This window comes from Carex rostrata, chromosome 13 (genome assembly GCF_964058835.1).
Source record: "Carex rostrata chromosome 13, lpCarRost1.2, whole genome shotgun sequence".
Lineage (NCBI taxonomy): Eukaryota > Viridiplantae > Streptophyta > Magnoliopsida > Poales > Cyperaceae > Carex > Carex rostrata.
This window is the reverse complement of record NC_135930.1, coordinates 3,752,927-3,765,298: the sequence shown is the minus strand read 5'-3', so window position 1 is coordinate 3,765,298 and position 12,372 is coordinate 3,752,927. Positions and strand designations below refer to the sequence as shown.

At 40.2% G+C, this 12,372-nt stretch overlaps 1 protein-coding gene across 1 annotated transcript; it reads right to left on the bottom strand.

Annotated features, from left to right (window-relative positions):
- Positions 1–594: 594 nt before the first annotated feature.
- On the bottom strand, positions 595–8,982 carry LOC144564671 (1-aminocyclopropane-1-carboxylate oxidase homolog 1-like). The gene is made up of 4 exons (XM_078314273.1): positions 8,642–8,982; positions 8,007–8,278; positions 1,487–1,808; positions 595–1,026 (listed from the first exon to the last, which is right to left on the bottom strand). Exons 1-4 carry the CDS (start codon positions 8,882–8,884, stop codon positions 781–783), a joined length of 1,083 nt encoding a protein of 360 aa, XP_078170399.1. The 5' UTR covers positions 8,885–8,982; the 3' UTR covers positions 595–780.
- Positions 8,983–12,372: the final 3,390 nt, after the last annotated feature.

Here is a 12,372-nt window from a genome sequence, read left to right as displayed (position 1 = left end):
CTGAATTATGGGAATTGTGTTCCAATGAAAGATTCCAAATTGGTGGAACTTATTAGAGGAGCCGTCTTATGGACAATATGGCTTGAAAGTAATCGGCTTATTTTCAAAGGTCCCACTGTTAGGAGTCTTAGTTGTTTAGGTACCCAAATTCTTACATTGGCTAATTTTTGGAGCCAGAATCACTTACCAATGCTATGCAGGATGCATAGATTACATCCCTTATGTTTGGTCTAGAGATCATTTATATTGATGCAGCTGAAGATTGAAGCAAGTTAGTTAGCTTTTTTTTTCATTTTGCTGTTTGTCTGGGACTTATTTGCATAAGTGGTGAATTTGTCAGTATGTGTGGTTCTGTTTTTGGAATATTGTCTGTTTGTGTTTGTAGTAGACTTGATGTTGTTTTGTAATAGGTATAGCTATGCCTAGTTGTTTAGTTCTTAGCGTTTGATGAATTGGTACCAGCGTGTTGGTACCAGTTGCTAAACATTGTATGGGTTTTCTGTTAAATGAAAACCGGTAGAACTCACTCACTTCTTTTCAAAAAAAAAAAAAAAAAAAATTCCACTTCGACCGTTATTTAAAAAAGGGAAGGCATTTATTGGTGATCTAATTATTTGATTTCTATGAGTACAATTAATTAACGTAATAAATAAATTATATTTTGACCATTTATTTTGATGCAACTGCAAAATGATGGAGATCAGATCAGTTGCACTAATTTTAAGTACATCAACATGGACAATATATATTGAAATGAGTGCATACATAGTACAATTAAATTCAAATTTTATAATGGCTTAAAGCGGTAGTATTGGGCTCCTTTGACATGTGGGTCTTGATATAATCAGGAATAAGAAACTCCTTGTAGAGTGGAGGATTCTCTTCCGATAATAGCAATTTCAGAGGGCCAAAAGGTTTATCAGAATCCAAAGCTGGTGCAACAAAAGCTGCAACCGAGATCCTGGGTCCTTTTTTGTTTGCTAAAACACGGTGCTCAGGGCTCTTGAACTTGTCATCGCTAAAACACTATTTAAACAAAACGCAAAAAACATATATTAATTAGAAAGGATCTAATTTAATCCAAAATAACCCCTTGGTGTTTGTATTTTGATTTTTGAAAGTTCATATTAATTACTATAATATAATTATTATATTAAAAAATGAATTCAGATGTTGAACAAATAAGAAGCCCACTTCATTTGTAAGGAAGCAGAGTAGGTCGGATGCCCATTGGGCTCAATTTGAGCTCGATGGGCAAACCTTCCGTCTGATCCATTTCAAGCTGCGTTTGTGCCTGCTTCAATATTCGTGCAGATCAAGCCTACACACATCTTGAAGCAATTAAGACAGAAGAGCTACCCATCAAACCCAATTTTGGGTCAAATGGACATCGGTCCTACCCTTTTCCCCATATTTAAAGCTACATAAATCATATATGCATACTTATGTACTATTTTGAGAGAAGATAGTTTTGATATATATGTACCTGAAGAAGATCACCAACATTGACAATCAAAGCCCCAGGAACGGGTGTGACATCAACCAAATGGCCATCATGAAGCACTTGAAGGCCACCGAGATCGTCCTGGAGGAGCACCGTGATGAAGCTTAAATCGGTGTGCATGTGAACACCCAGTGTCAGCTCCGGCTCAGGACAAGGGGGATAATAATGCATATACATCCATTGTGGGTTTGCGTAGTCCATGCCTTTTATGTATTCTGGAGGCAATCCTAGTGCCACTGATAGCAACTCATACAATATTTCTGCAACTCGAAATGACCCTTCTTTGTACTTCATTATTGCCTCCCTGAAATTTAATCATCATCGTCATATTGTTGATGATCGGGATGGTCGATATTACTACAGTTATGTATGTCATGAGTCAAATAGGAGATCAATCTGTTGTTATTCCACAGGAATAACAAAAATCTGTTATTCCGATCTCATCCGTTCAAATTTTTCCATGTTGTGAACCTCAAGAAAGATTTTTTTTCATTCGTGAATCTCAACAAAGATCAACGGTTGGGATCGGAATAACAGGTTTCTCTTATTCCTTTAGAATAACATCAGATTTATTTCCGTCAAAATGATACCATGTCAAATGTCTGTGATGTGTTTTATTTATTTATTTATTTTGTACAAAGGAATGCTTGTAGACTTTAAAATTTACACCATGGAGATACGGTATGATTAACTATTCATAGTACCCCTAGAGCCCTACTACTTAATCCCATTCTACAAACAACAACAAGAATCCCTACCGGCGTCCTAAATAAACTTACATCACTGTTTAGGAGATTCTTTTGGGGCAAAGTAGACAAGCAAAGATATTTAGCTTATGTCTCTTGGGATTGCATCTGTCAGCCATTGGGGAAAGGAGGCTTAGGGCTGAGGAACCTCAAGGTTGTCAATGAGGCAATGCTAGGGAAATTTCTGTGGAGATTGGCTTGCAATTCAAATTCGCAATGGGCCCGATTGATGAGGGCAAAATATCTGCTAAGGAGTGTCCTTTGGACCTCTAAAAGAACATATCTGTGTTCGGTGTTGTGTTCGGTGTTCTGGAGGGGGATAATGGGTCTAAGGGAGAAGCTGCTACCCATGCTCAGGTGGGAAATTGGGAATGGTGTTGTATGTGATGCTGTTGGGGAACCCTGGTGTGAAGGGCTGGTGCATCTGGCTGAGGTATATCACCACAGGACCAGATGTAAAGTCAAGGATCTAGTGCATGAAGAATCAGGGGTATGGGATATGGAGAAGCTCATGGACCTATTTGGAGCTGCCAGATGAGGGAAAGGGTGATGACAGACTGATATTCAAACTGACAACTAATGGCTCATACTCGGTCAAGAAGGCCTATGCAAACCTTGCTGGGCATGATCACGTAAGAGATGATGAGCAGCGTAAATTCTGGAATTGGATATGGAGAAAGGGGGATATACTGCCACGCATCCGCCTCTTTCTATGGAAGGCGGTACAAAATGCACTGCCTCTGTCAGCCACTTTGGCGTCTAGATTCAATTGTGACACAAGCTGTGCCACGTGTGGAGAACAAGGGGAAAACGCAAAGCACATGCTGTTCACATGCCCGTTCGCCCGAGGATGTTGGTTTAGCAGCCCTTTATGCCTACGATCTGATCTGGTCTGGGAAAGGTTGCAACAGGACTACATGGGGATGCTCGAACAAATGACAGAGGAACAGTGGACAATGTTTGCAAATGTGGCATGGGCAATTTGGAGATGCAGGAATGACAGGGCGTACGGGGGGAAGCAAGTATCCATCCAGGATTTTCAAAAATACTTGGGAGAGGTTAATATGGAGACCTAAATTAGGATGAGCGGGCGATTCATGCAGAAGGGATTGGCGGTGCAGGTGGAGGACTTCAGTTCTGACTATTCATGTCATACTGATGGCTCCTGGGAAGAGGCATGGCACGGTGGAATAGGTGTGGTGCTAACAAGAGGGGAGGAGATGCTACTTCACCTATCCAGAAAGGTCAGAGCTTGTAGTCCCCTGCAGGCCGAAGCAATAGCGCTCATGGAGGCCATTAAGGAGGTATAAGGAATAGGGTTGCAAAGCTGCCTTTTCCTATCGGATTGTAAATCGCTCGTGGACCTGGTCTCCAAATTTGACCCTCCCCTTGAAACTGATTGGAGAGCATTCGAGGAGATACGCAAATTATGGCTTTTCTTTAGATCTAATGCTTCCTTCCGGTGTCAGTACAGGCAGAGGAACCAAAACCAATTGGCGGATTATCTGGCTAAGTTGGGTCGGGTTAACAATTGGGATAGTTCGGGACACACCTTCCCTCTGTACCGGGATTGGTATGGATAGGTTTTCTCGTTTCTTATGGGTAGATTTGTCTTTTTTTTCTGAAGTAGTGTGTCTCTCTGAAATGCATATGATGAAAACTGAGTGATAGAAAGAGGCATTGATGTAACAGGCCCACGGGCGTTGAAGGAATCAAAAAAACAAAGAAAAAGAAAAAAAAAGAAGAAAAAAGTCGGGAATGTAAACCCATATAATTCCAAACTACATATTCTTGCCTTCTAGCATGATAATGTCTAATGTCTGTTAGAGGGTCATAGGTTTTCTTTCTTCCTCTCCATTTCATGTGTTAATGGCTACCTCTAGTATTTTATATATATATATATATATATATTTTTCTAACTGTTTACTTTTATTTTCTTTACTTTTCCCTATTTTTCTTGTATTAGAGGTCAACAAGTGGCATTAACATACTTTTAGATTAATTTTTTTTTTGAATTTTTCTTTTTTTTTAATAAGTAATAAGCTTTATGCGAAAAAAATGAGTTTCCCAGTTCACTCGGCTGATTCCTACCAATTTATCCAATTCCTATTCGATGATGAACAAACAAATTCCGCTTCCCATTCCGATTTTGTGAACTATGGTCACTGAGGCGGAAATGTAAAAATGAGTTTATTTAAGAAAATTTATCTTACCAATTAGAGATGTAACTATGTCCGACCGATTTTTTTTATTTTTACCCAAAAATATCATTATTTTAATTAAAATACCCAGCTTTTCGCTGGAATTTTAAAAATACCCAGCCCGTGGAAAATTTCCACGGGCCGAATTTCCCCTCCCCCCGTGGATAAATTCCACGGGCCGATATCCCCATTCCCCCCGTGGATAAATTCCACGGGCGGGACCTTTTTTTTTTTTTTTTTTTTTGCGCTTTTTCATTATAAATAGAGAGAGAGAGAGAGGCAGAGAGCTTATTCTGAAAGAGAGAAAGGGAGAAAGAGAGGAAGGAGGAAGAGAATTGTTCGACTGCTAAATCAGGTTTTTTTACGCATTATTATTTACTATTCATTTACTATAGATTTATGTATGTACTGTTCACATACGTATTTACTGTTCATATACGTATTTACTATTCATTTACTATTCCTTTACTGTGCACATACGTATATACTGTTCATGTATTGTATTTACTGTTCATTTACTGTTCATGTACGTATTTACTGTTCATTTACTGTGCACATACGTTTTGTACTGTTCATATACGTATTTACTGTTCATTTACTATTCATTACTGTGCATATACGTATTTACTGTTCATTTGAAATCAGTAAACTTACAAAATATTTCCTTCTCCGAATGTAGTTTATTGGCCATGCCTATTGGAATTTCAATACATTTTGGGGGGAAATTCATTTTTGACCAGAATGGGGCACGTTACTCCAAACCTCCAGTAAATACGTATTGGGTTGATGAAAATTTCTCATTTGAGCAGTTGCAATCGCTTATTTATGAAGTGAGCGGCTACAATAGGAATCGTTGGGAATTACAGATTCAGGCCCGAATGGTCCATGCAGGAAGGTATGTCAGAATCGCATTGGGTGATGACGGGGCATTGAGAGGCCTGATCGCGCAGATTGTGCGGTCCGGTGACCCATTATTGGAAGTTTTTGCATGCAGAATTCGCGGAGAGTCAGTGGCTGGGAGTTCAGGCCAGAATTCGGTTGCAGAAAATGATCAACCCAATTATGAACCACACACTCCTTTTATCTCAATGCCAGTAGCAGAACCGGAAGCAGAAATATACCGTAATTCACCTCAATCTCCACCTTTTGTCCCACCACGAGTACAATCTCCACCTTTTATCTCACCTATATCCATGCATGGAGGTCCTTCATCCTTACCTGGACCTGAACCAAGTCCTGACCCCAGACCGGCACCAGTACATGAAGATCCAAACGAGTCAGAATTTGAATTTATGAACGAGGTACCGGAGGAAAATCTGCAAACTGGCGATGAATGGGAGGAAAGAGACTGGGACATTAATGATGAAGGAGATGAAGAAGATGAAGAAGAATACACACAGCCCACTGTGAGACAAAATAGAGAGAATATGCCGTTAAGTGGCCGTTCTGAGACTCACCCATTTGTAAACTTCAATGACACATCTGCTTTTCGAGAAGCAGACGTTTCTTGCTACGGTCGTCGGATTGAATACAGGAGTGAGCTCGCAAAAGGCCAATACTTTCCTAACAAAAAACAACTGACCAAAAAGATCAGAGAGTACCATGTTGACAAGAACAAGGAGACATATACGAAGAGAAGTGACACATCCCGGCTGGAAATTAGATGCAGCACTTCGGGTTGTCATTTCAAACTGAAGGCAAAGGCAACAAATGCAGGAGATACATGGATGATAACCGAGCAAGACACGCCTCACACTTGCACGTCTGAGTACACCAGGACCGACCATGCACAACTGACGGCATCAATAATCGCAGATATCATCGAGAGCGGCATTAAGGAAGACCCCACTATGAGCATCCGGAGTGTGGCACATTGTGTGAGGGTTAGGTTTGGCAGTATAACCCCGAAGTACAACAAACTCTGGAGAGGTCGTGAGATTGCAGTTGCCCGTCAATTTGGGAGTTGGGAAGAGTCGTACAACTTTATGAAACTATTGCTTATCGGGATATGTGATAAGAATCCCGGCTCGAGGCACGATTTTTGGACCAAGCCGAGCTTCGATAGAAATACAGGACTGGTCAAGCAAGGTGTTGTGGAATTCGTGGCCGTGGCATGGGCTTACGGACCATGCATCACCGCATTTAATTACTTGAGACCGGTCATCAGTATAGATGCAGCCTTCCTTTCTGGGCGGTATGAGGGCAGACTTTTGATGGCTTGCGGCTATGATGCCGAGAACCAATTGATGCCTCTTGCATTTTCAATTGTGCACAAGGAGAGTCACTGTCATCTCTCCGAAAGGTAAGTGAAACGTGTGCGTCTCGGGATGCCATCGCTCCACTAGTCCTGCAATAAGGGACGCATTGATGGCCTTAGTCTCTGACTCCATGATATCGACCAAATGGTGCAACCCCAAATTTCGTAGATACGGGTCCATCAGCGAGTAGTACTGCATACCATAGTACCGACTCCTGGCATCTAAAATGTCCTCACTCTGCGTTGAAAAAAAGTAAACAACATAAGAACTTCAAAATACGAGAACTTGGCACAATTTAAATTTAAAAGTAAAAATAATCACATACCTCTCGGGATGCCATGCAGACTCGGTGCTCCGTGTGACTCATCCATAATAATGGACTGAAATGCTCTGTGCTGTCCGCGGGAATGGGCTCATCAACAGGGTCCCCTGGTGGTGGTCTCCTAGGCCGTCCCCTGGCCATCCTATGTTTAAAAACAAAATAAACGTGCTACAATTAGTTTAAATGAGGCTAATATGAAAAAAATATACTAAAAAAACATACTATCAATTCATCATCTAAATATATAGGCTATATATAACAAATTTGTGCCACTTGCTATCACTATACTGATACTAAAAAAATGATACTCGTCCGTGAAGTCTTTCGGTTCAATTTGGATAACTTGGTATGCCGACATTTTTATTTTAACCCCATTAAAAAATTATTTTAATACTAATAACCAAAGTTTAGTAATAATTTCAAAATTACTCCACCCGTGGAATTTTAATTCCAATTTTCGTGGTTTTATAATTTAGCAATTTGTTTATATTTTTTATTTTTTGTATTGAACTATTGGAAATATTGTATATATTTATTTGAAAATAGATAAAATACAATATGATTTGATTTATTAGAAAGATTGTAACAAATTCCACGGGGGGGGGGGGGGGGGGGGGGGGGAGGTTTAAATCGGGCCGTGGAAATTTTCCACGGACTGGGTATTTTTAAAAATCCACCGCAAAAGTGGATATAAATATTAAAAATAATATGGTTTTGGGTAAAAATAAAAAAATCGGTATGTCCGATTAAATTCCACGGGGGGGAACTTCAATCCAGACCGTGGATAAATTCCACGGGGGGGGGGAGGTTTAAATCGGGCCGTGGAAATTTTCCACGGACTGGGTATTTTTAAAAATCCACCGCAAAAGTGGATATAAATATTAAAAATAATATGGTTTTGGGTAAAAATAAAAAAATCGGTATGTCCGATTAGACTTGGTATTAATGTCTCTTGAAATTGTAAAAACTTTTTACCTGCATACCAGCGGTATTTCAGTAGGATCCGGCGATCCATCAAAAAAACAAACAAGTGTGTCTCGCCAAATGGCGGCTTCTGACTTTACTTGACTGATGTTGGAAAGAAGCCTCACTTTGCTGGATTTATCGCGGCCATAGAGCTTCTCCTTCTCCTCCTCATTTCCCTCATGAAATTCTTTTACTTTTTCAATGACATAGTCTAACTCATCTTTCGACATTCCATGATTCACCACCTGGAAAGCTCCCCATGAAACTGAAGCTTCAAATACCTGTTAAAGCAATGTTAGGTATGCACAATATATAGTCAGTACCAAATATATTGCAGCTGACACAACAGTACACACAAATAGAGAAAAATCTCTATCACAGATTTATAGAACACATAGAAAAAAATAATTCAAAATTGTTTTTGAAAAAATCAAATTCGACGATATAAAATCTTCAAACCAAAATGAGCAAAACATAATAAAAAATAGAACAAAATGATTCCATAAATTGAATAGAAAGGAACATACCAATTCTTTTTTCATAAACCTCCTCTATTTAAATGAAAGATACTGTGAAACGCGAATAATTCGCTAAGAACAAATAATGTATAGGATCATTTATTACTATTATGGTGCCATTTGTACCTCTTGAGCAATCCGTTTATAGGAAGCTTCATCTTTGTTGATTGATCCAAGGTCTATGATGGGGATTTGGAGGTCGACAACAGGAACATCTATGGAGACAGCTTCTCGACGATGAACAAAGAATTCGGGAATCTTGCTTAGGCCTGAGTCGACGAGGCCTTTCACACCTTTTTTCCTCTCCTCAAAATCTTTCGGAGAACTGTTGGTTTGAATGGGGCTACTTCCATTTGTTGGTGGTGCCATGTTGTTAGAGCTGATGAGCCTCGTGAGACCTATGTAACAGTGGATTGAATAATTTATAGTTGCCACTAGAAGAAATTGTAGTTAGTGTAACAAAATCTAGTGATGTAAAATGGCGATGTGACATGGCTATTGTATTCTGTGATCATATCTAGTCATGTAAAAAAGTAATGCGGCAAGACTAACATATTATGATTTGATTACGTTACGCAACATGATGTGACTATTATTATTAGTTTTTACGACCATAGCCACATTTTAACTAATTTTTTCCGATTGTAAGTTAGGTCATAAAAGACAAAGAGAAAAATAATAAAAATATGTGTTATGTTTTGACCCAAATTGGTATTCGGACCCGTTGGACTTTGTATCTTTAATATGTAGTCTCTTATCATAAGAGAGAACTATGCCTAATCAGAAAATCATTTTCAGTTGTCTCTGTCTCCCTCTCTCTTCCTCTTCTCAAACCCTAGAAAACCTAACAAATTGGTATCAGAGCCATCTCGCTGCCGGCAGTCCGATCGGTGGTTTCAGGGTTCAGATTTGTTCCGCTGCGGTTAGGGTTTTTCAGTTTTACTTCTCGGTTAGATCCATTCTGCATCGCGAGTTGCTTCAGCAGCCGCCTCAGTTTAAATCGCGTTTTTCTTGGTCATCAGCCGCGAACTTGTTTGGCCTTTTCTTCGTGGACCGTGCGTTAACTGGTGAGCCGCAATTTGTATTTTTTTGGGTGGAACGCGACAACACCTCAAATTATTTCTCCATTTGGATTTCCTGGCTAAGCACGTGTCAGCCAAGAATTGTTTACTAATTTTCGAAACTTAGAAGACTTTGAGAATTTGTGTTATTCGGCCATTTCTTTTTGGTCAATTGAATATTTCAATTTTAAGGTAGTTTCGGTGGTTTGAGTAATTGGTAAATTTGGGAGATTTGTGAATTTGAGTTTAAGAAATTGAATGAATATGTCGGCTAAATATGATATTGAGAAGTATATATGATGGGAAGACGAGTTTTGCATTATGGCAAGTGCGCATGGCGGCAATTTTGTCGAGCCAAGGTGTTAAGGATGCCATTTTTGGTCGAGATAATTTGATTGATGTGTTGACGGATAGTAAGTGGAGAAATATGAATGATAAGGCACTCTCCATTATCCAATTGTGTTTGAGCAATTCGACATTACAAGAGGTCCTATCGGAGAAAACTGCTAAGGATTTGTGGGAGAAATTGGAGAGCATTTACATGAAGAAGTCTCACACCAATCGGTTGCGGTTGAAATTGCGCCTCTACACCCTTCGCATGGTTGAAGGTACATCAGTTTTCGATCATATTTCGGAGTTTGTATCTATTTTGAATGATTTGGGTAAGATTGATGTTAAGGTGGAGGATGAGGACCAAGCTCTTTTGTTATTGTGCTCATTACCCGCATCATACAAGGCATTTAGAGACATGTTGATTTATAGTAGAGACAAGATTTCCCTTGAGGATGTTAAGAGCAATTTGCAAGCCAAGTTGCATATTGATAGTGAAATGACCAATAATGAGAAAGGGAGTCAAGGTGTTGGTTTGGTTGTTGATCGAGGTAGGTCATGGGACCGAAACTCGAAAGATACAAGGACCCGTTCGAAGTCTAGGCACAAGAATTTGGCGTGTAACTATTGTAAGAAGAAGGGACACATTAAGGCCGATTGTTTCAAGCTCAAAAATAAACAAAAGACGGATACTAAAGGTACTTCTTCAGAAGAGGCCAATGTGGCTGAGTGTGACACGGTTGATACTCTTTGTGTGGTAGACACCAATGTTGATGACAAGCATTGTTGGGTGATGGATACGGGTGCTTCACAACACATGACTCCGAATAGAGATTGGTTTGAGACTTATGAGCCTACAGATGGTAAGGTTCTTATGGGAAACAACAACATGTGTAAGGTTGCCGGAATTGGTTCGGTAACAATTAAGTTCCATGATGGAAAGGTTCGAAGGTTGACGGGTGTGAGGCATATACCCGATTTGTCTAAGAATTTGATTTCTTTGGGGTCTCTTGAGGAAAAGGGGTGCAAGTTCCAAAGTGAAGGTGGAGTCCTTAGGGTTTCTAAAGGGGCTCTCACAATTATGAAGGCGAAGAGAATTGAAACTCTTTATTTCCTACAAGGTTCCACGGTCACGGGCTCGGCCGCCATTGCGTGTTCGGGTACTATCTCGGATGCAGATGCTACAAAGTTGTGGCATATGAGATTAGGGCATATGAGTGAGCGAGGAATGACCATTTTGAGCAAGAGAGGCTTGTTGTGTGGCCAATGCACGGGCAACTTGGAGTTTTGTGAGCATTGTGTATTTGGCAAGCATAAGAGGTTGAGCTTCTTCACGGCCATTCATTCGACCAAGGGAACATTAGACTATATCCATTCGGATCTTTGGGGACCTTCTCGCGAGCCATCTAAAGGTAATGGTTCTCGTTACATGCTTACTTTCATTCATGACTTCTCAAGGTTTGAGTTTATTTCTTGAAAGAGAAAAGCAATGTGTTTTGCACCTTCAAAGAATGGAAGTCACTTTTGGAGAACCAAACGGGAAGGAAAGTTAAGAGGTTGAGAACCGATAATGGTTTGGAGTTTTGCAATCGTGAGTTTGATAATTTTTGTAAGACTGAAGGGATTGTTCGGCACAAGACGGTGGTCCACACTCCTCAACAAAATGGTGTTGCAGAGAGGATGAATAGAACACTACTTGAGAGGTCTAGAAACATGCTTTCAAATGCGGATTTGGGTAAGGAGTTTTAGGCGGAAGCCATTAACACATCTTGCTGTTTGGTAAATCGATCTCCTACCACTTCAATTGAGTTGAAGACACCCGAAGAAGTGTGGTCGGGTAAGCCGGCCGATTATTCAAATTTGAGGGTGTTTGGTTGTCCCGCTTATGCACATGTGAATGAAGGAAAGTTGGAGCCTAGATCAAAGAAATGTGTTTTTGTTGGGTATCCCAAAAATGTGAAGGGGTATAAATTGTGGTGTCCCGAATCATCCAAGTTCCTTATCTCGAGAGATGTCATTTTCAATGAGTCGGCAATGTTGAAGGCAAATGATGTTGCACTCGAGCCGACTATTAAGGAGAATGAGAAGGTTGAGAAGAAGGTGGAGTTTGAGGAACCGGTCCAAGAAGGTGATGATGCGATCTCACATGATGATGCCAATTTAGATGAAGGCCAAGAAGAGGCACAACCATATGCATTGGCAAGGGACCGAGCTAGAAAAGAAATTCGACCACCTACAAGGTATGGATACTCCAACTTTGCTTATTGTTTGGCAATTGCAGAAGATGTGGAGTATTGTGAGCCATCTTCCTACAAGGAAGCCATTTCTTCCAAGGATGCGGCCAATTGGGTCGCTGCTATGAATGAAGAGTTACAATTCTTGCAACAAAATGAGACTTGGTCTCTTGTGAAGCCTCCTAGTGGTAAGAGGATTGTGGGTTGCAAGTGGGTGTTTAAGAGGAAGATT

Coding starts and splice junctions, on each gene's coding strand:
- LOC144564671 (XM_078314273.1), bottom strand. CDS start 8,884: ATGGCACCACCAACAAATGGAAGTAGCCCCATTCAAACCAACAGTTCT. Junction 1,809..8,006: donor GAAATACCGCTGGTATGCAG/GTAAAAAGTTTT, acceptor ATTAAATTTCAG/GGAGGCAATAATGAAGTACA. Junction 1,027..1,486: donor ATGTTGGTGATCTTCTTCAG/GTACATATATAT, acceptor TTGTTTAAATAG/TGTTTTAGCGATGACAAGTT.